This window comes from Tiliqua scincoides, unplaced genomic scaffold (genome assembly GCF_035046505.1).
Source record: "Tiliqua scincoides isolate rTilSci1 unplaced genomic scaffold, rTilSci1.hap2 HAP2_SCAFFOLD_46, whole genome shotgun sequence".
Lineage (NCBI taxonomy): Eukaryota > Metazoa > Chordata > Lepidosauria > Squamata > Scincidae > Tiliqua > Tiliqua scincoides.
Genome location: NW_027101644.1, coordinates 126,088 through 149,958, shown reverse-complemented (window position 1 = coordinate 149,958; position 23,871 = coordinate 126,088). Strand labels below are relative to the sequence as shown.

At 50.4% G+C, this 23,871-nt stretch overlaps 1 protein-coding gene across 1 annotated transcript in view; it reads left to right on the top strand.

The window, feature by feature from the left end:
* GPC2 (glypican 2) overlaps positions 1-16,785 on the top strand; it is a 34,197-nt gene extending 17,412 nt beyond the window's left edge. Inside the window, exons 9-10 of the mRNA XM_066611055.1 lie at positions 1,364-1,539; positions 16,508-16,785. Coding sequence (XP_066467152.1) covers positions 1,364-1,539; positions 16,508-16,785 — 454 coding nt within the window. The remainder of the gene's footprint in view (positions 1-1,363; positions 1,540-16,507) is intronic.
* Positions 16,786-23,871: the final 7,086 nt, after the last annotated feature.

Here is a 23,871-nt window from a genome sequence, read left to right as displayed (position 1 = left end):
TGCCACAGCCCATGGCTCAGCAGGGAAGGCGGTGAGGGGGGAGGGGGAGGTGCGGCAACAGACGTTTCCTGCAGAGAGCGCAGGACGGATGCAGGAAGGAGAATCCAAACGAAAGCGGTTCAGGGTTTCTTGACCATTCTTTGGACTGGAGCAAGCGGTTCTCAGACTCCAAGGGACTTTGAGCCCTGCAGGAAGTTCTTGTGGGGGCAGGGGGGCTGTGAAGGGAGCCTTACCAGAGCCTCCTGCTGCCTCCCAGGGGTATGGGGAGCCCTGCGCGATGGGAGGGGAAAGGAAAGCAGAGCGATCGTGCTCCGCCTCCACCAAACCGGAAGTGGAGTGCGATCGCTCCGCGTTCACTTTGTCAGCTCCGGGGCACCCTGCGGACAGTCACGCAGGGCTCCCCACACAGGGACTCGTAAGTGCCTGAATGACATGATCCTGGGATAACGTTGCTGCCTGCCCCCTCCCTTAAGGGAGCAGAGGCCGGGGCCCTCAGGCCGGGGCATCACGATGCCCTAGTTTGAGAAGCCATGGACTGGAGCCTGAACGTGAAGCTCAGGACAGGCAGCAGCTCAAGTGCTGGGATCCTGTGCAGTGGCCGGTGGCGTAGCTCAGTGGTTCGGCAGGGAATGAAAGGCAGGCGAAGGTGAAAGGCGCAGCAAGCAAACCTTTGAACATGTGGGGATCACAGAACAGCAGTAGGGAAGAGGAAGCCGGCACAGCAATTGTGCAGCTACATACTGAATATGCAAATGGAGCCCAATGCACATTTGGAGCATCAGAAGAGCCCTGCTGGATCAGGCCAAAGGGGTTCCAGCTTCTGGCATCTCACAGTGGCCCACCAGATGCCTCAGGGAGCACACAGGACAACCAACGACCTGCATCCTGGTGCCCTCCCTGCACCTGGAATTCAGAGCTCGGCGATCTCTAAAATCCAGTGTCTGGTGTCTAAAATCTGGAATCTCTTATATCTGGTGTGCTCCCTGGGGCGTTTGGTGGGCTGCTGTGACATACAGGAAGCTGGACTAGATGGGCCTATGGCCTGATCCAGTGGGGCTGTTCTTCTGTTCTTAACTACAATTCCCAGGATGCCTTGCAGGTCTCTTGTTATCTGGTGTGCTCCCTGGGGCATTTGGTGGGCCGCTGTGAGATACAGGAAGCTGGACTAGATGGGCCTATGGCCTGATCCAGTGGGGCTGTTCTTAGGTTCTTATGTTCTTATGTAAAACCCAGAGGTTGCAAGCAGCTGGCAAGATTTGTAACCTGCAGTGGATTCTCTCTCCAGAAATCTGTGAGAGGATTTTCTCTCACTGCCTCTCCCTGCCCAGACTTGATGGCTATTTTCTCTGTGTTGACCATCCAGGTACCTCCCAGATGTGACAGGGGATGGGCTGGTGAACCAGATCAATAACCCTGAAGTGGAGGTGGACATTTCGAGGCCTGACATGCCCACACGCCAGCACGTCCTGGCCCTGCGCAGTGCCACCTCCCGCCTGGTCGGGGCCTGCAACGGGCAAGATGTGGACTTTCAGGATGCTGGTGAGCCTCCCCCTTGCCCTTGCAGAGCTAAGCCCTTCCCAGCACTCATCCCCCTCCCTGCAAAAGGCACTCTGAGGTCATCTAACAGGTGTGGTCTCTTACATCCTGCAAGGCCAGGGCCTCCTTCACTCTCCACTGCTTCCTATATCTTGCCCTAGCCCTAACCCTAACCCTCTGGGAGCACACAGATAGGAAAGGTGCCCTGTCGCACTCCCTTGCATTTGGCATTCTGAAAGAGGCTACTTCTAAAACCTGGAGGTTGCGTACAGTCCTGTAATGGACATAAACCTTTCCAGTCCCCTTCTGAAGACATCACAAGATCCTGTGGCAAGGAGCAGAGGTGCTCCTGGAAGGGGGCAAAACAGGTGTCTTCAGGCTCCTGAACACCTGTGTAAAGCTCCCCTCCACTCCTCCCCCCCCCCAGTCATTTGGGAAGGCAGGATGCCTCTCTCTGCTTTGCTTTCATAGGTGTGACTGACTGACTCAGAAGTGGAGGGGGAGGAGCTGCTTACCTGGCTGTTCAGGAGCCTGAAGACACTTGCTATTCTGCCCCCCTCCAGGAATGCCTCTGGCAAGGAGTTCCACAGATCAATTATGCACTGAGTAAAGAAGTAATTCCTGAGGTCTGTTCTATCTTCTGCCAGTCAGTTTTAGTGGATGACCATTGATTCTGGCAAAAAAGGAAAAGGATTTCCCTCTACCCACTCTGTCCATCCCATGCATAATTTTATATGTTTTAATCATGTCCTCACTCAGGCACCTTCTTTCGAGACTGATGAGCCCCAAACACTCAAACACAAACACCCAAACACTATTGCTTGTAAGGGGGTGCCACAGCCGAGAAACCATTTCTGTTGCTCTCTTCTGCACCTTTTCCAGTTTCACGGTATCTTTTTTGAGATGTGGCAACCAGATCTGGACACAATATTCCTGATATGGCCTGATATGGCTTTATTGCTGATTTGTAAAAAGGCATAATAATTATTAACAGTATTTATATACCGCTTTTCAACAAAAGCGGTTTACAGAGAAAAATCAAATAACTCGTGGCTCCCTGTCCCAATAGGGCTCACAATCTAAAAAATAATATTGGAAGCTTTATTCTCGATCCCATTTTCAATTATCCTGAGCATGGAGTTGACCTTCACAGTCACTGCATTCTGGGTTGATGTTTTCATTGAGTGTCCACTAGCAGCCCAAGATCCTGATCCAGCTCCAGATCCAGCTCAGACAGCATTAGCATAGATGTGAAGTTTTGATTTCTTGCCTGAATATGTATCATGTTACACTTACATTGAGAAATCTCTGTGATTTTACTGTCCTTTTAGTTTATAAAGAACCTTTTGGAGCTCTTCACAGGGACTTGACCACTTGGAAAAGTTTGGTGTCATCTACAAACCTTGCCACCACTTTGTGTATGCCCAGCTCCAGGTCATTTATGAACACGTTGAAAAGCACCAGTCCCAAGATCAACCCTTGGTGCACACTTCTTTTTACCTCTCTCTACTGTGAAAGTTGCCCTAACCCTAACCCTAACCCACTACCTCTTTCCTGTTCTTCAAGCAGTTCCTAATCTATAGGAGGATCTGCCCTACAATTCCTGGACTGTGGAGTTATCTCAGTAGCCTTTGGTGAGGGACTGTGTCAAATGTCTTCTGAAAGTCCAGATATATAATATCCACAGATTCATCGGCATGCACATGAATTCATGAATCAAGACTAAGCCCTTACAGAAGCCATGCTGATTCTCCCTCAACAAAACTTTTTCTTCTTATGTTTGAGGATTTTATCTTTGATGATGGTTTCCACCATCTTACCTGGACAGATGTTAGGCTGATGGGCCTGTAATTTCCTGGGCCTCCTCTTTTTAAAAGATTGGCATGACATTAGCTATCCTCCAGTCCTCTGGCACAGTGGCTGTTTTGAGGGACAAGTTGCATATTTTAGTCAAAAGATCAGCAACCATTCTTTAGTTCCTTTAGCACTCTTGGGTGGATGCCATCTGGACATGGTGACCTACTGATCTGTAATTTGTCAGTAAGAGTTGAGTGAAATGCTTCAGTCAGGACGGCTGTTGTGGCAGCGGTATCTGCCTGAGGCCTTCTGCCCTGAAGACAGATGCATAGAACTCATTTCATTTCTCTGCCATCTCCAAGACCCCTTTGATCTCCCCTTTCTCTGGGAAGGAAGGGTTGGCCTTCCTACTGCTGGGATGCGCTTCCTCCTGGGAGGCAGGATTCGGGTGTTGGTTATAACCACCCACGTTGGGGCCCCCAGCTGCATGATTGGCCAGCACGTGGGGCCTGTTGCGTCTGTGGTGGGGGCCTGCTTAGCTCCCCCTCCCGGTTGATACTCTAGTTTGGGGCTTGTCTGACTAACCCGGGCCAGTAAAGAGGTGAGAGGGTCTCAGGAGAGGGCAGCACAAGCGGTTTATTCTGCTATAGCTTTTACATTCATTGGCACTGTCACTGCACAGGAGCCACGCTGGCAGAACTAGTCCTTCAAGAGGTATCCACCCAATCCTGTCACCCCACAGGGGTCCCGGGCGTCCACCAGTCCTTGTTCATAGCCCTTGTTATAAAGACCTTCTCCGGTTGCACCTCACAGGCGGAGGTGGTAGGCAAGGATGACTAGCCCTGCCGTCCTGGGCTGGCAGCAGTGGCAGAACAGCCTCTGGAGGGCTTCCTCCTGGAGTCCGGAGCCTGGGGTGAGTTCTCAGGGGTGTCCCCAGGCCCCGGAGGAGCTGGGCCCCTGGGTTTGGAGCCCAGGGAGGAGCGTCCTCTCCCTCTGGCTGCCGGGCTCCTAATGAGCCTGTGAAAGGAAATCATCAAGAGAGAATGATGGGGAAGAGTCATCAGAAAATGCGACCCCGAACTCCTGGCTTCTCTCAGCCCAGAGCAGCCCTTCTGTCCTCCAGGTGGGAGCCTGGAATTCACCGTTGCCAGACTTCATGCCCCCAAGCATTTCCCCTTCTCCAACAGCCGCCCCCAAGTTCTGGGGCAGGCAGGAGGGGTCTTCCTTCTTGCTTCCCCCCAAATCCCAGCATCCCTCACCTCAGAGGAGCCCTTCTCTCCTCCAGGTGGGAGCCCGGAAGTCACCGTTGCCATAGAAACGGAGTGTGAAGGCACTATCTCCGGTGGTGGTGTCCGCCTCTCGTGGCAGTGGTCGAGCCGTGTTGCTAGCGGTCCCAGCGGCTTGATTTGCCAGCCCATTGGTAGGGGGCAGGGCTCTTTTAGGGACCCCAGCGGCATGACGGGCCAGCCCATTGTTAGGCGGAAGTCCGGCATTCTGGGCTGGACCATTGTTATGGGGAGGGGCTCCATCAGCAGCGTGCAAAGTCACCCCTGCATTCTGGGTGAATATGTTTGGGTTCGGGACCAGCTCTAGCCTGTGGCACAGCCAGAGAAGTTGCTCACCCAGTCCCAAGCCCAGAGAGAGGCCATTTGTTGCAGATCCTGGCAGAGGCCCTGGAGCCACGGGGGGGGGGGGGAGGAAGCACAAGAGAACCCCCCTCCCTGCTTTCTAGTCTGACTCCAGCAATCCCAAAAGGGCTCCACACCCCCCATAAGCAGGAGAAGTCCAAGTCGTGGCCGTTCCCTTCACACAATCCAAACTCCTCAGCCTGGCCCTGGACCCCCGTTGGTGGAAAGTAGGGACAAATGCAAGGTGCTCTCTACAGCCTGCGAGGAGAGCAACAAGCAGGTATATTTCGGACCCATGGCCCAGCCTTCAGACCAGGGACTCCTCCACCCCCAGGCCAAAGGGGCCAAGTCCAGATACTTCCCCAGGCCCATCCCTTGGTGGGAGGAGACTCTGCTTCCAACAGGGCCTTCAAGCTCAACCGCTCCGCGTGATGCCAGGCCCCAGAGGAAGGAGCTGCGGGTTGGGGGCTGTCTTTAGCACTTTGTGGCGTATTAGAACAAGATCACCATGGACGCCTGGGTGCTGGAGACGCTGACCAGGGGCTGTGCCCTGGAGCTCAAGGCCAAGCCCAGAAACCGCTTCTGGAGGGTGCCAGAGTCCAAGATCCAGCAGAAGCACCTAAGCTTGAAGGTTGCGATCCAGCACCTCCTGGACATTGCGAGTCAGTTCCCCTTGTGCAGAAGGGCAAGGGAGTCTACTCCATTTTCTTCCTGGTCCCAAAGAAGAATGGTGACATGAGATCAGTCCTTGACCTCAGGTGGTTGAACCAGTGCCTGCAGAAGTGCCAGTTCAAGATGGAGACCTGGAGATCCATACTGTTGGCCCGGGAGAAGGGGGACATGCAGGGCTCAGTGGACCTCTCCGAGGCTTATATGTACATTCCCGTGCACCGGATCATCGCTGCTTCCTGCACTTCTGCTACGGCTCATGCCATTAACAACCGCACCACATGTGTTCATGAAGATTCTTGTGGCCCACCTGCACTTCCGGGGGGGGGGGTGTCTTCCTGTATCCCTACCTAGATGACCTGCTCTTGCATGCCCCCTCCAGGCCACATGCGCTGAGAGACATGCAGACCTTGGTGGACAGCTTCAAAGCAGCGGGATTCATGATCAATAAGGAGAAAAGCTGTCTCCAGCCGAGATGCCACTGGAACCCCTGGGCCTACTCCTGGACACAGACAGAGCCACAATCTCCCTGTCACAAGAGAGGAAGGAGAACACGTGGCAACTTCTGGACTCAGTCCTGTAAGCAAAGCAGCAGGACATGCTGGTGCTGGGCGTGATGATGCCATGCCAGGACATGATCGCGTGGGCACGCTTCCACTCAAGAGTGCTACGGGGTTCCTCCTGCGCTTCCAGGATGAGAGGGAACATCATCCATGCCAGGACATCCATCCCCCCAGGAGCCGACCTGGTGGAAAGCCGTTCCAGGCTGGCAACAGGGTCCCCATTCAAGAACGCCTCCTGGATAGTAATCGCCACAGAGGTGAGCCTGGGGGAGCGCACACCCAGGGGGAGTCGCCCAGGGCATGCGGACCAAGGAGGAGAGCCTCAGGCACATCAACCTCCTGGAAGTCGGGGCCTTCCGCCTGGCACTGGAGAGGTTCTCCCACCTGATCCAGGGCCAGCAGGTCCTGATAAGAATGGACAATGTCACGGCCGAGGCCTGTGTGAACCAGCTCCACAGCGCTGCACAGGAAAGCACTGGCCATCCTCACTTGGGCCGAGGCCCAGCCTGCGGCAGTTGGAGCGAAGCGTCTGGCCGGGCTGGCCAATGCCGTAGCGCAGCGGTTTTCAGACTCTCATGGAAAGTTTGCGCCGCTGTAAGTTCTTGTGGGGGTGGGGGGAGACAGCGGGGGCAGGGCAAGGCAGCGACAGGATCCCCAGGATTGCGTCACTCAGGGGTCTGCAGGGACTGGTGCACTCACAGTCCCTGCAGCAGCCGTCCTGGGGTGCGGGGAGCCCTGCGCGAGCGTCTGCAGGACTCCCCAGCCTGTTGAAAGTGCAAATGGAGCGATGCGCTCCACTGCCACAAAACCGGATGTGCGACCGCTCCACTTCCACTTCTGACGAGCTGGGGAGTCGTGCAGATGCTCACGCAGGGCTTCCCGCACCCTCGACAGGCTGCTGCAGGGACTGTGAGTGCACCCCAGTCCTGCAGCCCCTGAGTGATGCAATCCTGGGGATCCTGTCGCTGCCTCCTTCCTGCCCCCACCCCTTAAGGGGAAAGAGGCCAGGGCCTTCAGGCTGGGGCATCGCGACGCCCCAGTTTGAAAACCACTGCCATAGTGGACTGGGTCAGCAGGCGTCGGATCGTGGAGACAGAGTGGCAACTGAATCACAGGTGTTCAACCTGGTGGCAATAAGATTCAGGACCCCCCTGGTGGACTTCTTTGCCACCAGGGAAAATGCCCAGCTGGGAATGTTTTTCTCAAGGGGACCACAGGAGGGAGCAGAATCGCTGGACGCACTGCAGAGTCCCTGGCCAAGGAGACTACTTAGGCCTTTTTCCAGTACTGATGTGACACCTCATCACCAGGATCAAGCAGCTCCGGACAGAGGTCAGCCTGATCACCCTAAAGTGGCCTCGGCGCCCATGGCTCCCAGAACTCCTACACCTGTCAGTCCAAGACCATTGGGTGCTCCGCCTGCAGCAGGACCTCCTACTGCAGGGTCCAATCATGCATGCTCAGCCACAGCTCTTCAACCTGGAGGTTGAGCGGGGCATGCTGACCAGCCTGGGGTAGTCCAGCAGGGTCACAGCCACACTGCTCGCCTCACATAAGGCACCCACCAAAAAGGTATACTCGCCCACCTTCATCAGGTGGGCAGACACTGGGGGGATCAGGGCAGTCAAGGCCAGGGTCAAGCACATACGAACATAAGCACCATGGATCAGGCCCTAGGCCCATCTAGTCCAGCTTCCTGTGTCTCACGGGCCCACCAGATGCCCCAGGGAGCACACAAGGCAACAAGAGACCTGCATCCTGGCCTTCCTGCACGATGGCCTGGATAAGGGGCTACCCACCAACATCCTCAAGAGGCAGGCAGCGGCCCTGGGCAGCATCCAGGGGGTGGGCTTGGGGGAATCTTCCTCTTCCCACCCCCATGTCCACAGATTCCTGAGGGGAGTGGTGTTCCTGAATTCCCCTCCAGTGCACAGGTTCCCCAGCAATAGAAATTGTTTTTCAAAAGAGGTGACAGCACAAGTTGCATCAGCACAAACACCCAGCTGCCCTTCTAGCCTCTGGCCTCAGTCCCCATCAAGGAGCTCACCTTCAAGGTGCTCTTCTTGGTGGCTGTTACCTCCACGCGGAGGGTCTCAGAGCTTGGGGCACTCTCTGTCAACCCGAAACTCTGCATTATTCACAAAGACCCGACCTTTGCTCCGACGGTGAACACCCTGTTCCACAGGGCCCAGGAGCTGATCCTACCATCCTTTTGCCCAAAGCCGGTTCACTCCAGGAAAAAGGCCTGGAACACCCTGGACGTGCGCAGGATGCTGCGGCACTATACTAAGCGAACGAGGGAATTTAGAAAATCTGAGGCCCTATTTGTGATGTACAAGAGCTCGAGCCAAGTTAGAGAGGCTGTGAAGGGCAAGGAAGCTTCCTTCCGTAAATGGAAGTCTTGCCCCAATGAGGAGAATAAAAAGGAACATAAACTGTGGCAAAAGAAATGTAAGAAGGTGATATGGGAGGCCAAGCGAGACTATGAGGAACGCATGGCCAGCAACATTAAGGGGAATAATAAAAGCTTCTTCAAATTTGTTAGAAGCAGGAAACCCGCCAGAGAAGCGGTTGGCCCTCTGGATGGTGAGGGAGGGAAAGGGGAGATAAAAGGAGACTTAGAGATGGCAGAGAAATTGAATGAGTTCTTTGCATCTGTCTTCAGATGACCTTGGGCAGATACCGCTGCCCGAACGACCCCTCCTAACCGAGGAGTTAAGTCAGATAGAGGTTAAAAGAGAAGATTTTCAGACCTCATTGATAAACTAAAGATCAATAAGTCACCGGGCCCTGATGGTGTCCACCCAAGAGTTATTAAGGAATTGAACAATGAAGTTGCTGATCTCTTGACTAAGATATGCAACTTGTCCCTCAAAATGGCCACGGTGCCAGAAGATTGGAGGATAGCAAATGTCACGCCTATCTTTAAAAAGGGAAAGAGGTGGGACCCGGGAAACTATAGGCCGGTCAGCCTAACATCTATACCAGGTAAGATGGTGGAATGCCTCATCAAAGATAGGATCTCAAAACACATAGATGAACAGCCTTGCTGAGGGAGAATCAGCATGGCTTCTGTAAGGGTACATCTTGGCTCACAAACCTTTTAGAATTCTTTGAAAAGGTCAACAGACATGTGGATGTGGGAGAACCCGTGGACATTATATATCTGGACTTTCAGAAGGCGTTCGACACGGTCCCTCATCAAAGGCTACTGAAAAAACTCCACAGTCAGGGAATTAGAGGACAGGTCCTCTCATGGATTGAGAACTGGTTGAAGGCCAGGAAACAGAGAGTGGGTGTCAATGGGCAATTTTCACAATGGAGAGAAATGAAAAGCGGTGTGCCCCAAGGATCTGTGCTGGGACCAGTGCTTTTCAACCTCTTCATAAATTACCTGGAGACAGGGTTGAGCAGTGAGGTTGCAAAGTTTGCAGACAACACCAAACTTTTCCGAGTGGTGAAGACCAGAAGTGATTGTGAGGAGCTCCAGAAGGATCTCTCCAGACTGGCAGAATGGGCAGCAAAATGGCAGATGCGCTTCAATGTCACTAAGTGTAAAGTCATGAACATTGGGGCAAAAAATCAAAACTTTAGATATAGGCTGATGGGTTCTGAGCTGTCTGTGACAGATCAGGAGAGAGATCTTGGGGTGGTGGTGGACAGGTCGATGAAAGTGTCAACCCAATGTGCGGCGGCAGTGAAGAAGGCCAATTCTATGCTTGGGATCATTAGGAAGGGTATTGAGAACAAAACGGCTAATATTATAATGCCGTTGTACAAATCGATGGTAAGGCCACACCTGGAGTATTGTGTCCAGTTCTGGTCACCGCATCTCAAAAAAGACATAGTGGAAATGGAAAAGGTGCAAAAGAGAGTGACTAAGATGATTACAGGACTGGGGCACCTTCCTTATGAAGAAAGGCTATGGCGTTTGGGCCTCTTCAGCCTATAAAAGAGACGCCTGAGGGGGGACATGATTGAGACATACAAAATTATGCAGGGGATGGACAGAGTGGATGCTCTTTACACTCTCACATAACACCAGAACCAGGGGACATCCACTAAAATTGAGTGTTGGGTGGGTTAGGACAGACAAAAGAAAATATTTCTTTACTCAGCATGTGGTTGGTCTAGCCTGGACGCCTTTAAAAGGGGATTGGACAAGTTTCTGGAGGAAAAATCCATTATGGGTTACAAGCCATGATGTGTATGTGCAACCTCCTGATTTTAGAAATGGGCTGCGTCAGAATGCCAGATGCAAGGGAGGGCACCAGGTTGCAGGTCTCTTGTTATCTGGTGTGCTCCCTGGGGCATTTGGTGGGCCGCTGTGAGATACAGGAAGCTGGACTAGATGGGCCTATGGCCTGATCCAGTGGGGCTGCTCTTATGTTCTTAACTACAATTCCCAGGAGGCCTTGCAGGTCTCTTGTTATCTGGTGTGCTCCCTGGGGCATTTGGTGGGCCGCTGTGAGATACAGGAAGCTGGACTAGATGGGCCTATGGCCTGATCCAGTGGGGCTACTCTTATGTTCTTAACTACAATTCCCAGGAGGCCTTGCAGGTCTCTTGTTATCTGGTGTGCTCCCTGGGGCATTTGGTGGGCCTCTGTGAGATACAGGAAACTGGACTAGATGGGCCTATGGCCTGATCCAGTGGGGCTGTTCTTATGTTCTTATGTAACCCGGGCCACAAGGCATCAGGCAGCTCACTAGCACCTTTGCTTCAAGCCTGCATCCAGCTGGCCTCCAGTGGGGATTACGGCCCATTCCCTCCAGATTGCTGCCACGATGGTGGCGTTCAACGGGTATGCATCCCTGTCAGAGGTTTGCAGGGCAGGAACGTGGGCATCAGTTCACATGTTCGCCATACACTACAGGATAACCACGGCTGCCTCAACAGATGCCGCTCTGGGGCATAAGGTGTTGCAACAGGTGGTGAGGCCGTGAACAGGTCCCTCGCTGGCCCACCCTTCTGTATGGCTGTGGTATATCCCAGCAGTAGGGATGCCAGCCCTTCCTCCCCAGAGCAAGTTGGAATTTCTTACCAGAGAATTCCAGTTCTGGGAAAGGAAGGGTGGCACTTTCGCCCACCACTTCTTCAGCTCGGGAATACGCTCCTAAACCACTATCACCCTCAAAGGTTGCACCAATAGGGGTGGTCACACCTCCCTTATCTGCCCAGGGCGGGACTGTTAACTCTTCCTTGTTTTTGTTACGGTTATAGTTGTTTCTTGCAATTAATTAGGCGCTCTCAAGCCAGTCCTCACGGTGTGGATGGCCATAATTGAGGACCAGGGGCATTCCTGCTTGTCGAGACTGGACTGGGGAACGGAAGAGACACCCCACCAGGGGAGGTGGTTCTGATCCTGCCTCCCAGGAGAAGGGGCATCCCAGCAGTAGGAAAGCCACCCTTCCTTTCCAGAACTGGAATTCTCCGGTTCCCTCCCTCACCACCCTACAGGCCAACCGCTTCTCTGGCGGGTTTCCTGCTTCTGACATCTTTGAAGAAGCTTTTGTTATTCCCCTTCAGGTTGCTGCCCATACGCTCTTCAGAGTCTCTCTTGGCCTCCTGTATTGTCTGTTCACACTTCTTAGCCCACAGTTTAGGTTCCTTTTTATTCTCTGCATAGGGCAAGTTTTCCTATTACAGAAGGAAGCCTCCTTGCTCTGAACAGTCTCCTGACTCTGGTGGTTAGCCCTGAGGGCCCCTCCTGGACTTAGTTGAGCCCTTCGTCCTTCAGGGTGTACATCCCCGGCCTGTTTCCAACAGACTCTGGGCACTCTGGAGAGATGCCATCTCCTCGCCCTCCTTTTCAGCTTCTTTCTCATTTTTGAGAAGTCCGCCATGTGAAATCCAGGACTGCAGTGCCTGATTTGCTTGGCACGTTCCCCCCACCATGAGCATCAAATCACTGTTGCCCAGCGGTTCTGCATCATTTACACCCCTCACAAGGTCTTGGGTAGCACACAGCCTCAAAGCCAGAGTCACCAGTAAGCAGGTTACAGTCTTCTTTGGTAAAGCAGTGAGCTTCCCTCTGCCTGTGTATGTCACCCCACTCTCAGGTCCAGCTTCACCCCTTCACCTCTTCCATAACACTTGCTCCAAGTGGCAGGGAGATTTTTGAAGAGGGGATGGATGAAGCACACCTCCACTTTGCTCTTGCTGCAAGAGAGGGGGAAGGGCCACTTTGCACAGGCATTCAGGCACCTGAAACACTTAGTATTCTGCCCCCAGTGGAAGGGAGATGCCACTGAATCCCGAAGTTGCTTTCTTATGCCATGTGACATCTGTGAAGACAGAAAATTCCATGCAAGGGGTCATTAGGAAAGGAGTTGAGAAGACGACCTCTTGTGATCTGCTACCCCATGTGAGTCTAATGTCTCTTGCAGCCACAGTGGGATCCTCTATCCACTTCTGGTCACGCCTCAAGAAGGAACTCGTAGAGCTGGAGAAGGTGCAAAAGAAGCCAAACAAAACTATCCAGGGGCTGGAACACCTTTTGTCTACAGGGGCCACTCACTCCCTTGCATCTGGCATTCTGAGATAGCCTCCTTCTAGACCCAGAAAGTTGCACAAATCCATTACAGCTTGGAACCTGTGATGGACTTTTCTTCTAGAAATATGTCTAATCCCCTTTTAAAGGCATCTAGGCTAGGCACCATCACCACATCCTGTGGCAAGGAGTTCCACAGGTTAATTGTGTGCCGGCTAAAGAAATACATACTTTCTTCTGTTCTAACTCTCTTGACATTTAATTTTAGTGGCTGTTCCCTGGTTCTGATGTGTGAGAAAAAAACAACATCCCTCTATCCATCCCCTGCATAATTTTGTATGTCTCACTTATGTCCCCCTCAGGCACCTTTTTTCTAAACTTAAGAGACCCAATGCTATAGCCTTTCCTTGTTAGGGAGGTGTCCAGCCTGGTAATCATTTTGGTTGCTCCCTTCTGCACCTTCTCCAGTTCCACTAAATCCTTCATGAGATGTGGGTGCACTACTCCAGGTGTGGCTTCACCATGGATGGGAACTCGAGTCAGGTGACTTGAGTCTGAGTCACAAAAACACATTTTTTGTTGACTTGTGTACACTCAAGTCACCTGCATTGATGACTCGAGTCTGAGGCCACTGACTCAGCACTCATAAGAACATAAGAACAGCCCCACTGGATCAGGCCATAGGCCCATCTAGTCCAGCTTCCTGTATCTCACAGCGGCCCACCAAATGCCCCAGGGAGCACACCAGATAACAAGAGACCTCATCCTGGTGCCCTCCCCTACATCTGGCATTCTGACTTAACCCATTTCTAAAATCAGGAGGTTGCGCATACACATCATGGCTTGTACCCCATAATGGATTTTTCCTCCAGAAACTTGTCCAATCCCCTTTTAAAGGCGTCTAGGCTAGACGCCAGCACCACATCCTGTGGCAAGGAGTTCCACAGACCTACCACACGCTGAGTAAAGAAATATTTTCTTTTGTCTGTCCTAACCCGCCCAATACTCAATTTTAGTGGATGTCCCCTGGTTCTGGTATTATGTGAGAGTGTAAAGAGCATCTCCCTATCCACTCTGTCCATTCCCTGCATAATTTTGTATGTCTCAATCATGTCCCCCCTCAGGCGTCTCTTTTATAGGCTGAAGAGGCCCAAACGCCGTAGCCCTTCCTCATAAGGAAGGTGCCCCAGCCCCGTAATCATCTTAGTCACTCTCTTTTGCACCTTTTCCATTTCCACTATGTCTTTTTTGAGATGCGGTGACCAGAACTGGACACAATACTCCAGGCGTGGCCTTACCATAGATTTGTACAACGGCATTATAATACTAGCCGTTTTGTTCTCAATACCCTTCCTAATGATCCCAAGCATAGAATTGGCCTTTTTCACTGCCGCCGCACATTGGGTTGACACTTTCATTGATCTGTCCACCACCACCTCAAGATCTCTCTCCTGATCTGTCACAGACAGCTCAGAACCCATCAGCCTATATCTAAAGTTTTGATTTTTTGCCCCAATGTGCATGACTTTACACTTACTGACATTGAAGCACATCTGCCATTTTGCTGCCCATTCTGCCAGTCTGGAGAGATCCTTCTGGAGCTCCTCACAATCACTTCTGGTCTTTACCACTCGGAAAAGTTTGGTGTCGTCTGCAAACTTACTCCCATGCATGCAAACGCACTCCCATGCGTGCAAACTCTAATCTGTCTGTGTCTGGGGGTGCTTGCTTACCTTTTTTTGCTGTGTGAAAGACCTTGTGGGGCCATCATTTAGACCGGGCAAGCAGCAGGAAAATTCTAGCCAGGAGGCAGGGAAGGGTTAATGTTTGGGTTTTGCATTGAGCAGGAGGAGGGGGAAGCAGCTCTCTTGCCCATCTCTGAAGGAACCAATGATAATTGGATGGATGATGGATGGTCTGATTTTTTTCTTTGAATGTGGTAGAGCAGAAGGAGGAGCCCAAGGGGTTCTTGGCTTAGAACTGGCTGGAGAAGCCCAGGGAGCAGGGGGAACTAGGTGGGGAGAGGCGGTTCATAGCAATCACACTTTCCAACCTCATAGTTCCTGTGGGCTTCATTGTCACTTGGGAGGAGGAAGCCTCATTGAATGACTGGCACAAATGGATTACTTCCAAGTAGAGCTGCAAAGGATTAGTAAGCCTTCCAGCTGTTGCACATGACCCTCTTCCCTGTTGCCACTTCTGTCCCTGCTCTCACACAGTCCGTCCCACCCCCTCCCGCCTTGTTTACAGATGGGTTGGGACATCAGGGGAGTATTAAAGGTGAACTCCCCCCCCCCACACACACACAAACCCTGCAGCAGCTCCAGCACACCTGGCTTTTTAAAGGGAAAGACTTGTGACTCAAATCTTTTTGAGTCATGAAATCCTCTGGGCGACTTGGGAAGTTCGCCTGTTAGGACTCATTTCTGAGTTGAGTTGCAGAGGTGAAGACTCGTGACTAGACTTGAGTCAAGCTGTGCTGGACTTGCCCATCCCTGGGCTTTGCCATCAGTTTGTACTGTCTTATTCTCAATCCCTTTTTAAATGATCTTGATCATGGAATTGACCTTCTTCACTGCCACCACATACTGGGTCAACACTTTCATTGAACTATCCACCAGCACCCCAAGGTCTCTCTCCTGACCTGTTACAGATTGCTCAGAACCCATCAGCCTAGTAAAAAGTTTTGATTTTTTTTTTTGCCCCAATGTGCATGACTTTACACTTATGTATAACGCATCAGCCATTTTGCTGCTCATTCTTCCAGTTTGGAGAGATCCTTCTGGAGCTCCTCCAATCACTTCTGGTCTTCACCACTCAGAAAAGTTTGATGTCGTCTGCAAACTTAGCAACCTCACTGCTCACCCTTGTCTCCAGGTCATTTATGAACAGTTTGAAAAGCACCGGTCCCAGGACAGATCCTTGGGGCACACCGCTTTTGACCTCTCTCCATTGTGAAAATTGCCCATTGACACCCACTCTCTGCTTCCTGGCCTCCAACCAGTTCTCAATCCACGAGAGGACCTGTCCTCTAATTCCCTGCCTGTGGAGTTTTTTCAGTAGCCTTTGGTGAGGGACCGTGTCAAACGCCTTCTGAAAGTCCAGATATATAATGTCCACGGGTTCTCCCAAATCCACAAGCCTGTTGACCTTTTCAAAGAATTCTATAAGGTTCGTGAAGCAAGACCTACCCTTACAGAAGCCAGGCTGGTTCTCCCTCAGCATGGCTTGTTCATCTATGTGTTCTTTTCTCTTTGATGAGGCGTTCCACCATCTTACTTGGAACAGATGTTAGGCTGACCGGCCTGTAGTTTCCTGCTTACTCCCTGATAAGTATGCATAGGATTGCAACCTTCTAAAGTGATGTGTGGAGAGACCAAAGGCTTTTCTCCCTATTATTAAAAGTAGGTCATTCAAGGAAGCTGACTGGCATGATCTTTGTTGCAGACAAAAGGAGGGAGAACTTTTCCATTAGCCTGTGGAATGTGATGGCCACTGGCCTGCATGTCTGTCAGGGGAACTGGTCCACTTCAGGGAGGATGACAGGTCTGTTGCTGGCTAGTACTCAGGGTGGACGTGCGCTGGATGCCAGTGGGAGAGTAGCGTGGTGCCTCCCTGTGCATATAAATATCTTGGCTGGAGGGAAGTCCATCCACGGCCTGACCCAAGTGACGCAGGGAGAGTGGAAAGGGGGCCGTTATGGCAGGGGGGAAATAGCAGCACCCTCAGAATGCTGGACCAGAGGGACCCATTTGCAGCTGGCTCAGCGCTGGGCTTTTTGAGGTCTCTTGCTGCCCCTCTCACCCCACTTTCTGTTCCAGATGATGATGGCAGCAGTGGATCGGGTGCTGGATACAATGAAGACCGGCCAGCCCCGGGACCCGGAGGGGGTGTCCTTGTGGGCTCCCGCCATGCCCCTGATGTTCGCGGACCCCGCAGGGAGCGGCCAGGGAAAGGTTCCTCTTCCCGGCAGAACCAGAGTGGGGGGAGGTTAAAGAGTGGTGCCAGACCCTCCCTAGACCCCACGGCTGCTTCCTTGCTTGCCTCTGCCCTCCTCCCCCTCCTCTTCCTGCTACTGTCCCTGCTGGGTGGCTGGTGACTGCCTGAGGAATGTTTTCCAGGGACGTTATTTGCCCCTCCAGAGGCGGGTCTTCCTCCTCTCTGCTCAGGGGAAACTGGGCTGCTGTCTTCCCCCATGAAGAAAACAGAGAATAAGAGGGATGGAGCTGAGTGTTATGGGAAGGCAAAGAGAGACTGCCTAGAAAAATCTCATTATCTGGGGGTGGGGGAGCAGGATCTGAAGGGAAGGGGGGGAGGGCAGAAAGAAAGGTCATGTAGATGGTTTTGTCCATGTGGAAGAAAAAGTTTCCGGGTGATAGTGGGGTTGGGGGCTGAGAGGACTCTTTCAAAGAACTCTTGACACTCGCTTTTAAAATACATTTTCCTTGTCTCCTTATTTTGCTGGGAGGTTTTCTTGCTAGGTCGGGGTGGGCAAGTGTTATCTTGTTGGGCTCCTTTTTTTAATACTGTGATGGACTGTCTTCTTCATGGCATGATGGGAGAGGAAATGACTGGCCTGCTACCCTGGTCCCTTGCAGAGGAGGGGGGCATTTGCTGACACTTAGGGAAGCAAACTCATATCGCCCAAATAACGCCCCCTGCCAGCAATGTTGGACCAGAGCTCAGGTCCAGTTCTTAAATTTACCACCTTCTTGTCAGGAGCTGCTGTTTGTGTGGAACAAGATGGGGAGTTCCCCCCAGCAGGTGTGCATCACAGGGTCTGTCCCCTTGTCCTCGCACAAAGGAGCTCCATTTTCTTGGCAACTCCGCTGTTCTTGTCTTCTATTTAACTTATGGAATAAATATTTAATTTATTGATTTCCAACTTCCATCTCAACTTCTTTTGAAATCCAGGGAGAAGTTGAAGCAGAGCCCTCTCCCTTGCCTGCTCCTCCTTTTTTCTTTCTGCGGCAACAAGCCACTCAGTGGGCCTGAAAAGCAGAAAAGGGGTGCCCTCTGCCCTGCCTGGGAGTTGTGTGGGGAGGGCTGCGGCTCTTTGACTTCAGGTGCAAGCAGGGGTTTGGGGACATGGTGATGAGGCTGAAGCGTGAGCCCTGTTCCTTCTTCATCACAGCCACTAGGAGCGATGGGCATCCAAGCCCAGGACATTCTGCTCCTCAGGACAGACAATGAGGTGACCTCCACCACACCCCATTCCATCTGCAAAACCAACATCATTCTGTTGTATAGCGAATGCTACCAAACAAAACTTGATGTCACCTGTTCCATTTTCTTCAAATTCAATTTTTGCCCATCTCCCAAAATTAAAAGATAAAAACTTAACAAAGAAAGGTGGTGCGATAGCCGGGAGATCCAAGTCCCCATCCTCAATAGATCTACAAGCTGCAGTTCTCACAAGTAGAAAACAAGTGGGGCCCCATAAAAAGGTCAAACCTAATGCTTCCACTTCCTTAACATTTCCACTTCCACTGTGGTGGAGGATAGACTAGCTCTATTGGTTGTTACAGGCAGGAGATTGGTCTTGACATATACTGATTTTGAGTAAACAGATAAACTTCCATTTTTCCATCATTTAAATTCCTCCCTCACTTTTTCCATCCAATTTCTTCAATTGATCCACCAGCTATTGCTCTTTACTGAAAAGTAAATCCCCAAAAGTTTGACAGAATTGACTTTTTGTGGCTCTTTTACTTCATAAATTTTCCACCTGAGTCCCTCTGGCCACGGGCAGATTTTCCTTGACCAGCCACAATTGCTTTCTTGACTTCATATTCTGAAATTGGACAAAGAAGAGTTTTGAAAATCATTTTCATCTAATCCTTGATATAAAGACCTGAATTTGCTTAGATAAATCTGATAAAAATGTTACAATACTTTTCCTTTCAATATACTTCAGAGATAAAAGTTTACAATAAAGTTTCCATTGCTGTGAGCGAAGCGCTTTGGGTGCTGGGCTAAACGAATTAAATTAAAATAAAATCCCTTAATTCTTAGTCATCATTAACGTAAATTAACTTAATATGAAATAATTATTCCATCAGTGTTGAACCATCAAGTTAACCTTGTATAAAGCAATCCTACTTTATATAACCTGCTTGGAACCTATTGAAATCCTGTTGAAGACCCTTCTGACCCTCAGGTCTTTCGAGGGCCCTGCAGATCCAACCCCGCCAGAAGAACTTGCCTGACCCCTACCCCCCCCACTGCCTTGGTCCAGGCTGGTGCTCGGACCCAGAGCCCCTCGGGGAGGACAGTGCGCAGAGCTGGATGAGCGGTGCTGCTGGAGGGAGGCCTGTAGTGAGCAAGCGAGTGCCTGCCTGCCTGCCTGCCTGCCTGCCTGCCTGCCCGCCCGCCCGCAGGCTCCAAAGAGGAGAGCGCAGGCAGGAGAAGAACCACTACCCTTTAAAAAAAAATTTTCCCCAAAAACAAATATAAACAAACACACATAACACAAAAAACATAACAGACTTCACTACACAAAAAAGGGGGTGCAGGAAATCATATTTCATTATCATATATCACTAAAACGAATAAATCATTCCATAGCTTAATCAGTTTCCTTTTCTAAATTTACCTCTATCATTTTTCATTCATCATTCATCTATCATATCATAGTAAATATGTAATACAATCATCTAAATGCCCTATCATATATTTCTAGAACTTCATTTTCAGCCAAGCATAAAATAATTTCCATTGCTCAATTTGGTGTCGGTTTTCGTTGTTGATCCAAATTTTCTGAAAACCAGTCCATTTCTGCCACATTCATTATTTTCTCTACAATCCTTCCAATATCTAACATATAAAATTCCCACTACAATTAAAATCTTAACAACTAAATACACGTCTTTTTATCTATAACATCTATAAATATAATTTTTTTAAAAATGTGTTGCTCTAATAAGTTTTATATTATGCTTCCAGATCTGTTCGCATTGATCTATTATGATATTATGGCCTATATTTTGTGCCCATTTTATCATACATTTTTAGTATTTACTATTTACTAAATACATACGTATTTACTATTTCTTCTTGCATCTCAAAATCCAATATAAACATACATTTTTGAAGTATATTTTTCTTCTGTTTCTAGCAATAGTCTATCAAATGGTGTCTGTTCCATGTAAAAATCTGATTTGTCACCCCCAAATCTTGAATCTAATTATAGGTGTGTCCACCAGCCCATCTCCACACCTTGCCTTGACAATTCTTCTTTTTTTTCTTCTTCCTCACTCTCCATGGAACATCTCAAAATTCTAGCTTTATTATCATCTACTGTCCATATCTTTTCCTGTGAAACCTTCAGTAATTTATCTCTGTAAAAGGTTCTGATGGATTTCACATGAATTTCTTTTGCTAATTCATATTTTTTTTCAGATAAAAAGTGCTCACCCTTGTCACTGAATCCAATTCTTTAGGTATCTTCTCCATTAGTGTATCAATCCATTCTAGTATTAATCTGACAATCTGTCACGACATATTATTAATTATTATTATTAACAGTATTTATATACTGCTTTTCAACTAAAAGTCCACAAAGCGGTTTACAGAGAAAAATCAAATAACTAAATGGCTCCCTGTCCCAAAAGGGCTCACAATCTAAAAAGATGCAAAAGAATACCAGCAGACAGCCACTAGAGCAGACAATGCTGGGGTGAGGTGGGCCAGTTACTCTCCCCCTGCTAAAAAAAAGAGGAGCACCCACTTGAAAAAGCGCCTCTTACCCAATTAGCAGGGGTTGATAGGTAGCAATAGGGAGTAGGGGTTGAGCAAAGGTAGCAATATCTTCTCCTTTCTCTTCTGGAATATTTTGTATCCTCACCACTCGAGCTGCACTATCCATCTGAGTTTCCATTAACATAGAAGAAAATCAGCATGACGCAGAGACTATCTCTGATATTTTAGCTTGGTCTTTTCTTATCTTTTTCCCCAATCTCTTGTTTGTCATCTTCTGATGTAATTTTCACATCTATCAGGTGTTCACTAAGTTCATCTAATTGTTTAATTAAAGCTTCCACGCTGTCTTGGGTCTGTGGAGATTGATTTATTTGTTGCTGTACTATTGCCAACAGTTTTTCTATGTTGTCTTACAGTCTGTTTCCAATCTTTCCCTTTTGCTTCCTCTTGTACTAATTTTCCAACTCCCAATTCCGACACTGGCAAACTTTGGACTTTCTCACCCGCCATCTTCGTTGTTCCTTCCTTTGAAACTCAAATATCTTTTGTCTGCAATGCTCTTTAAGACCCCTAGATGTCCTCAGTGTATTATCTTCCTTGCTCCACTTATAGACACAAATCTTGTTCTTGCAATGTCTTTTTAAATCCACTAGATGTCACTAGATGTCACTGGTGCACTGTTTTTGCTTCTGTTCTCTTATTTATAGTTGTAGCCTTGGCAACCACATTCCTCTGTTCGCAAGAATCTCAAAACATCCAATCGCTCTTTTCGGCAATCCCAACAATAGTATCAGACCAAGGCAATAAACGCTCCAATGCACAAACTTTATCCAAGGACAGTTAATTTATAATCCACCGAAGTTCACGGTTACAAATTTGTAACTACACTTTCATATATCTATAACAAACTTGGCAAATCTACAATTTCTCCTCTCACCGATAAACAGCTGAGGGGGGAAGCCTCCCCCCCCCTCTTCTTCTCATGGCAAAAAAGAACCGGATCAGGCAATCAGTTGCTCAGTCCACACCAGGCACACACAAACGGAGTAACACTTACTTAAGTCCTTCACAGTCTCTTCAGCTTGATTCAGCATGAATTCTTCACCATCGCTGCCAGACGGCGAAATCTCCTGGGAAATCCCCCCTGGCGGGGCTCATCTCCTCAGGAATTGCGCCATCACATGGAGGAATTTGTCTCTCCTGACAAGCATCCACGGGTCTCCTTGGATCCGCAGTTTTTGGGGAAAAACAGCGCCTCTCAGGAGCTCGAGAAAGGCACGTCTGTTTGGCTGCTGGCTGGCCCCTCCCTCCAAGCACCACTACTCTTAACAGTCCAGAAGTCCAACTGTTGGAAGTCGCGCAGCCCCACCCCGCACCCTCCCCTCTTCTTTTCCATGCCTCACATTGCTGAGGCTGGTGTGCCTGTCAATCTGCCCCACCTGGTGGGTGGGTGCATACCTGCTTGCGCAGTGAGGAGTGAGCAGAGGGGACAGCAACTGCATGCATATCTGGCCCCTCCCCTGGTGGAGTTGCCCCGGCAACCGAAGAGGAGGGCAGATGGCGGCCAGCAGAGGCGGCAGCCAGATCTCCTCCTCCTCCTCCTCCTGCAGCCCGCTGGAGCACAGGCAATGCCATGGAGAGCAGCGTTGTGGAGAGCCTCTGCCAGGCGCCTGGAGAGCAGGTGGCACCGCTGTGCCACTGTCCGCGTCTGGATCCGGGGTGGGGCAAGTGTGCCTTTTCCCCCCCTCATGGAGGTAGAGACCACTTGGCACGCTGGGTGAGCGAGTGGGCAACTGCCCTGCTGCAACTCAGAAAAGGGGAGGGGACAGCTGGCGAGTCTCCCCTTCCTGAGAGAGAAGTGTGTGGGCTTTGTGGGTGGGCAATAAGAGCCTACCCGGAAGTGGGCAGAGAACCACATGCACAAAATGGAGGGGGAAGCGTTTGGAAAGGGGGGCGCACTTGCTCAGCGCGGAACAGCCCTGTAGCTGAAGGAACAGGATCAGCTGAGTGCAGAACTGAACCAAGTGTGCCGGGGAATCCCTTGCTGCAGCCAAATGGAATGCTGTTCTCTTTTGTCCACGGTTTCAGGTATCTGTGGTGGATTCCGGAATGAGACCCCCCAGACTCCAGGGCACGCCTGTAGCTGTGTTCTGTTTTGAGGTCGGGGGAGGAGGACTGGCTTGGAGCACTGGAACAGCTTCCTGGAGACAACAGAGCCCGGGGGTTCTTTTCTTCAGTTTCCATTTCTGGTGTGGGGAATGTTCCCAGTGTATGTGTCTGTGCCTCACCGAAGTCTGATCTATCCATAGGATGTCACTTTTCCTAGCCTTGTGCCCCAAGGCAGTGGAGGACGAAGGTGTTCCAGTCACACCTGCAGCTGGGGGCAGCCCCTTTTCCTTTAGAAAGCATCCTGATAGGGGGAAGGGCCGTGGGACACCAGGAGGCAGTGACCAACTTTCTTTTTGTCTTGGCTCTGCGGAGTTCATGGAAATAAGGGGTCCTCTCACAGGATGCTCTTTTCCCATTGTAAGAACGTAAGAACAGCCCCACTGGATCAGGCCATAGGCCCATCTAGTCCAGCTTCCTGTATCTCACAGCGGCCCACCAAATGCCCCAAGGAGCACACCAGATAACAAGAGACCTGCATCCTGGTGCCCTCCCTTGCATCTGGCATTCTGACATAACCCATTTCTAAAATCAGGAGGCTGACCCCCTCCTGCCAGGGATTTTCCTGAGTGTGTTTGGATATGGGCCCGTTCCCTGAAGATGGGGTCCCCCTTAGGGGATTGTTTCCCTCCTCTCCAGGATGACGTCCTCCAGCCCCAAGACTTCCCACCCTGGCAGTTGAGGAGCTGTACGCCTGAGGGTGGGACGAAACCTGATCATCCCCAGAAGTCTCCCCGTGGTCCTTCTCTGCCTGCCTCTGCTTCTCCAGGTTGGCCACCAAGGCTTCAAGAGAGCAGACGCAGTCCCTGGAGCTCCTTGCATCGAAGACACACCCTGTTAGGTAAGAACCAGGGTACGTCCTGCTTCAGAGCAGGGTGCAGTCAAACATGCATACACATCTGAGTCTTCAGGTGCAATTGTATTTGGGTACAGAGCCATATACAGAATTGTTAGAGCAGTCCAGGTCATACACATGTAATACAACAGTTCAGAGTTACCTAGTTTCAGTCCATTTTCCTGAAGGCAAAGTCAGTCAGTCCATGGTCATTTGCAGTGTTTGTTCTGACAAGGGCTCCTGCAGTAGCTTCTCATTTCACCCACTCCACAGGTGAAGCTGCATGGAGAGGCTTAAATGGGATTCAGCACCCAATCTGGTTTTGCCCAGTTAATTAGGGCATGGCTACACAGGTGTTCAGTTAGTCATGCTACCACAGCTGTTTACAACTTGCCCTGAACCAACTGTTTGCAAACCAGTCCTGACTGCCAGAGCAAAGAGCTAACACACCCATGACTTATAACATGACCCAGAAGCATATAA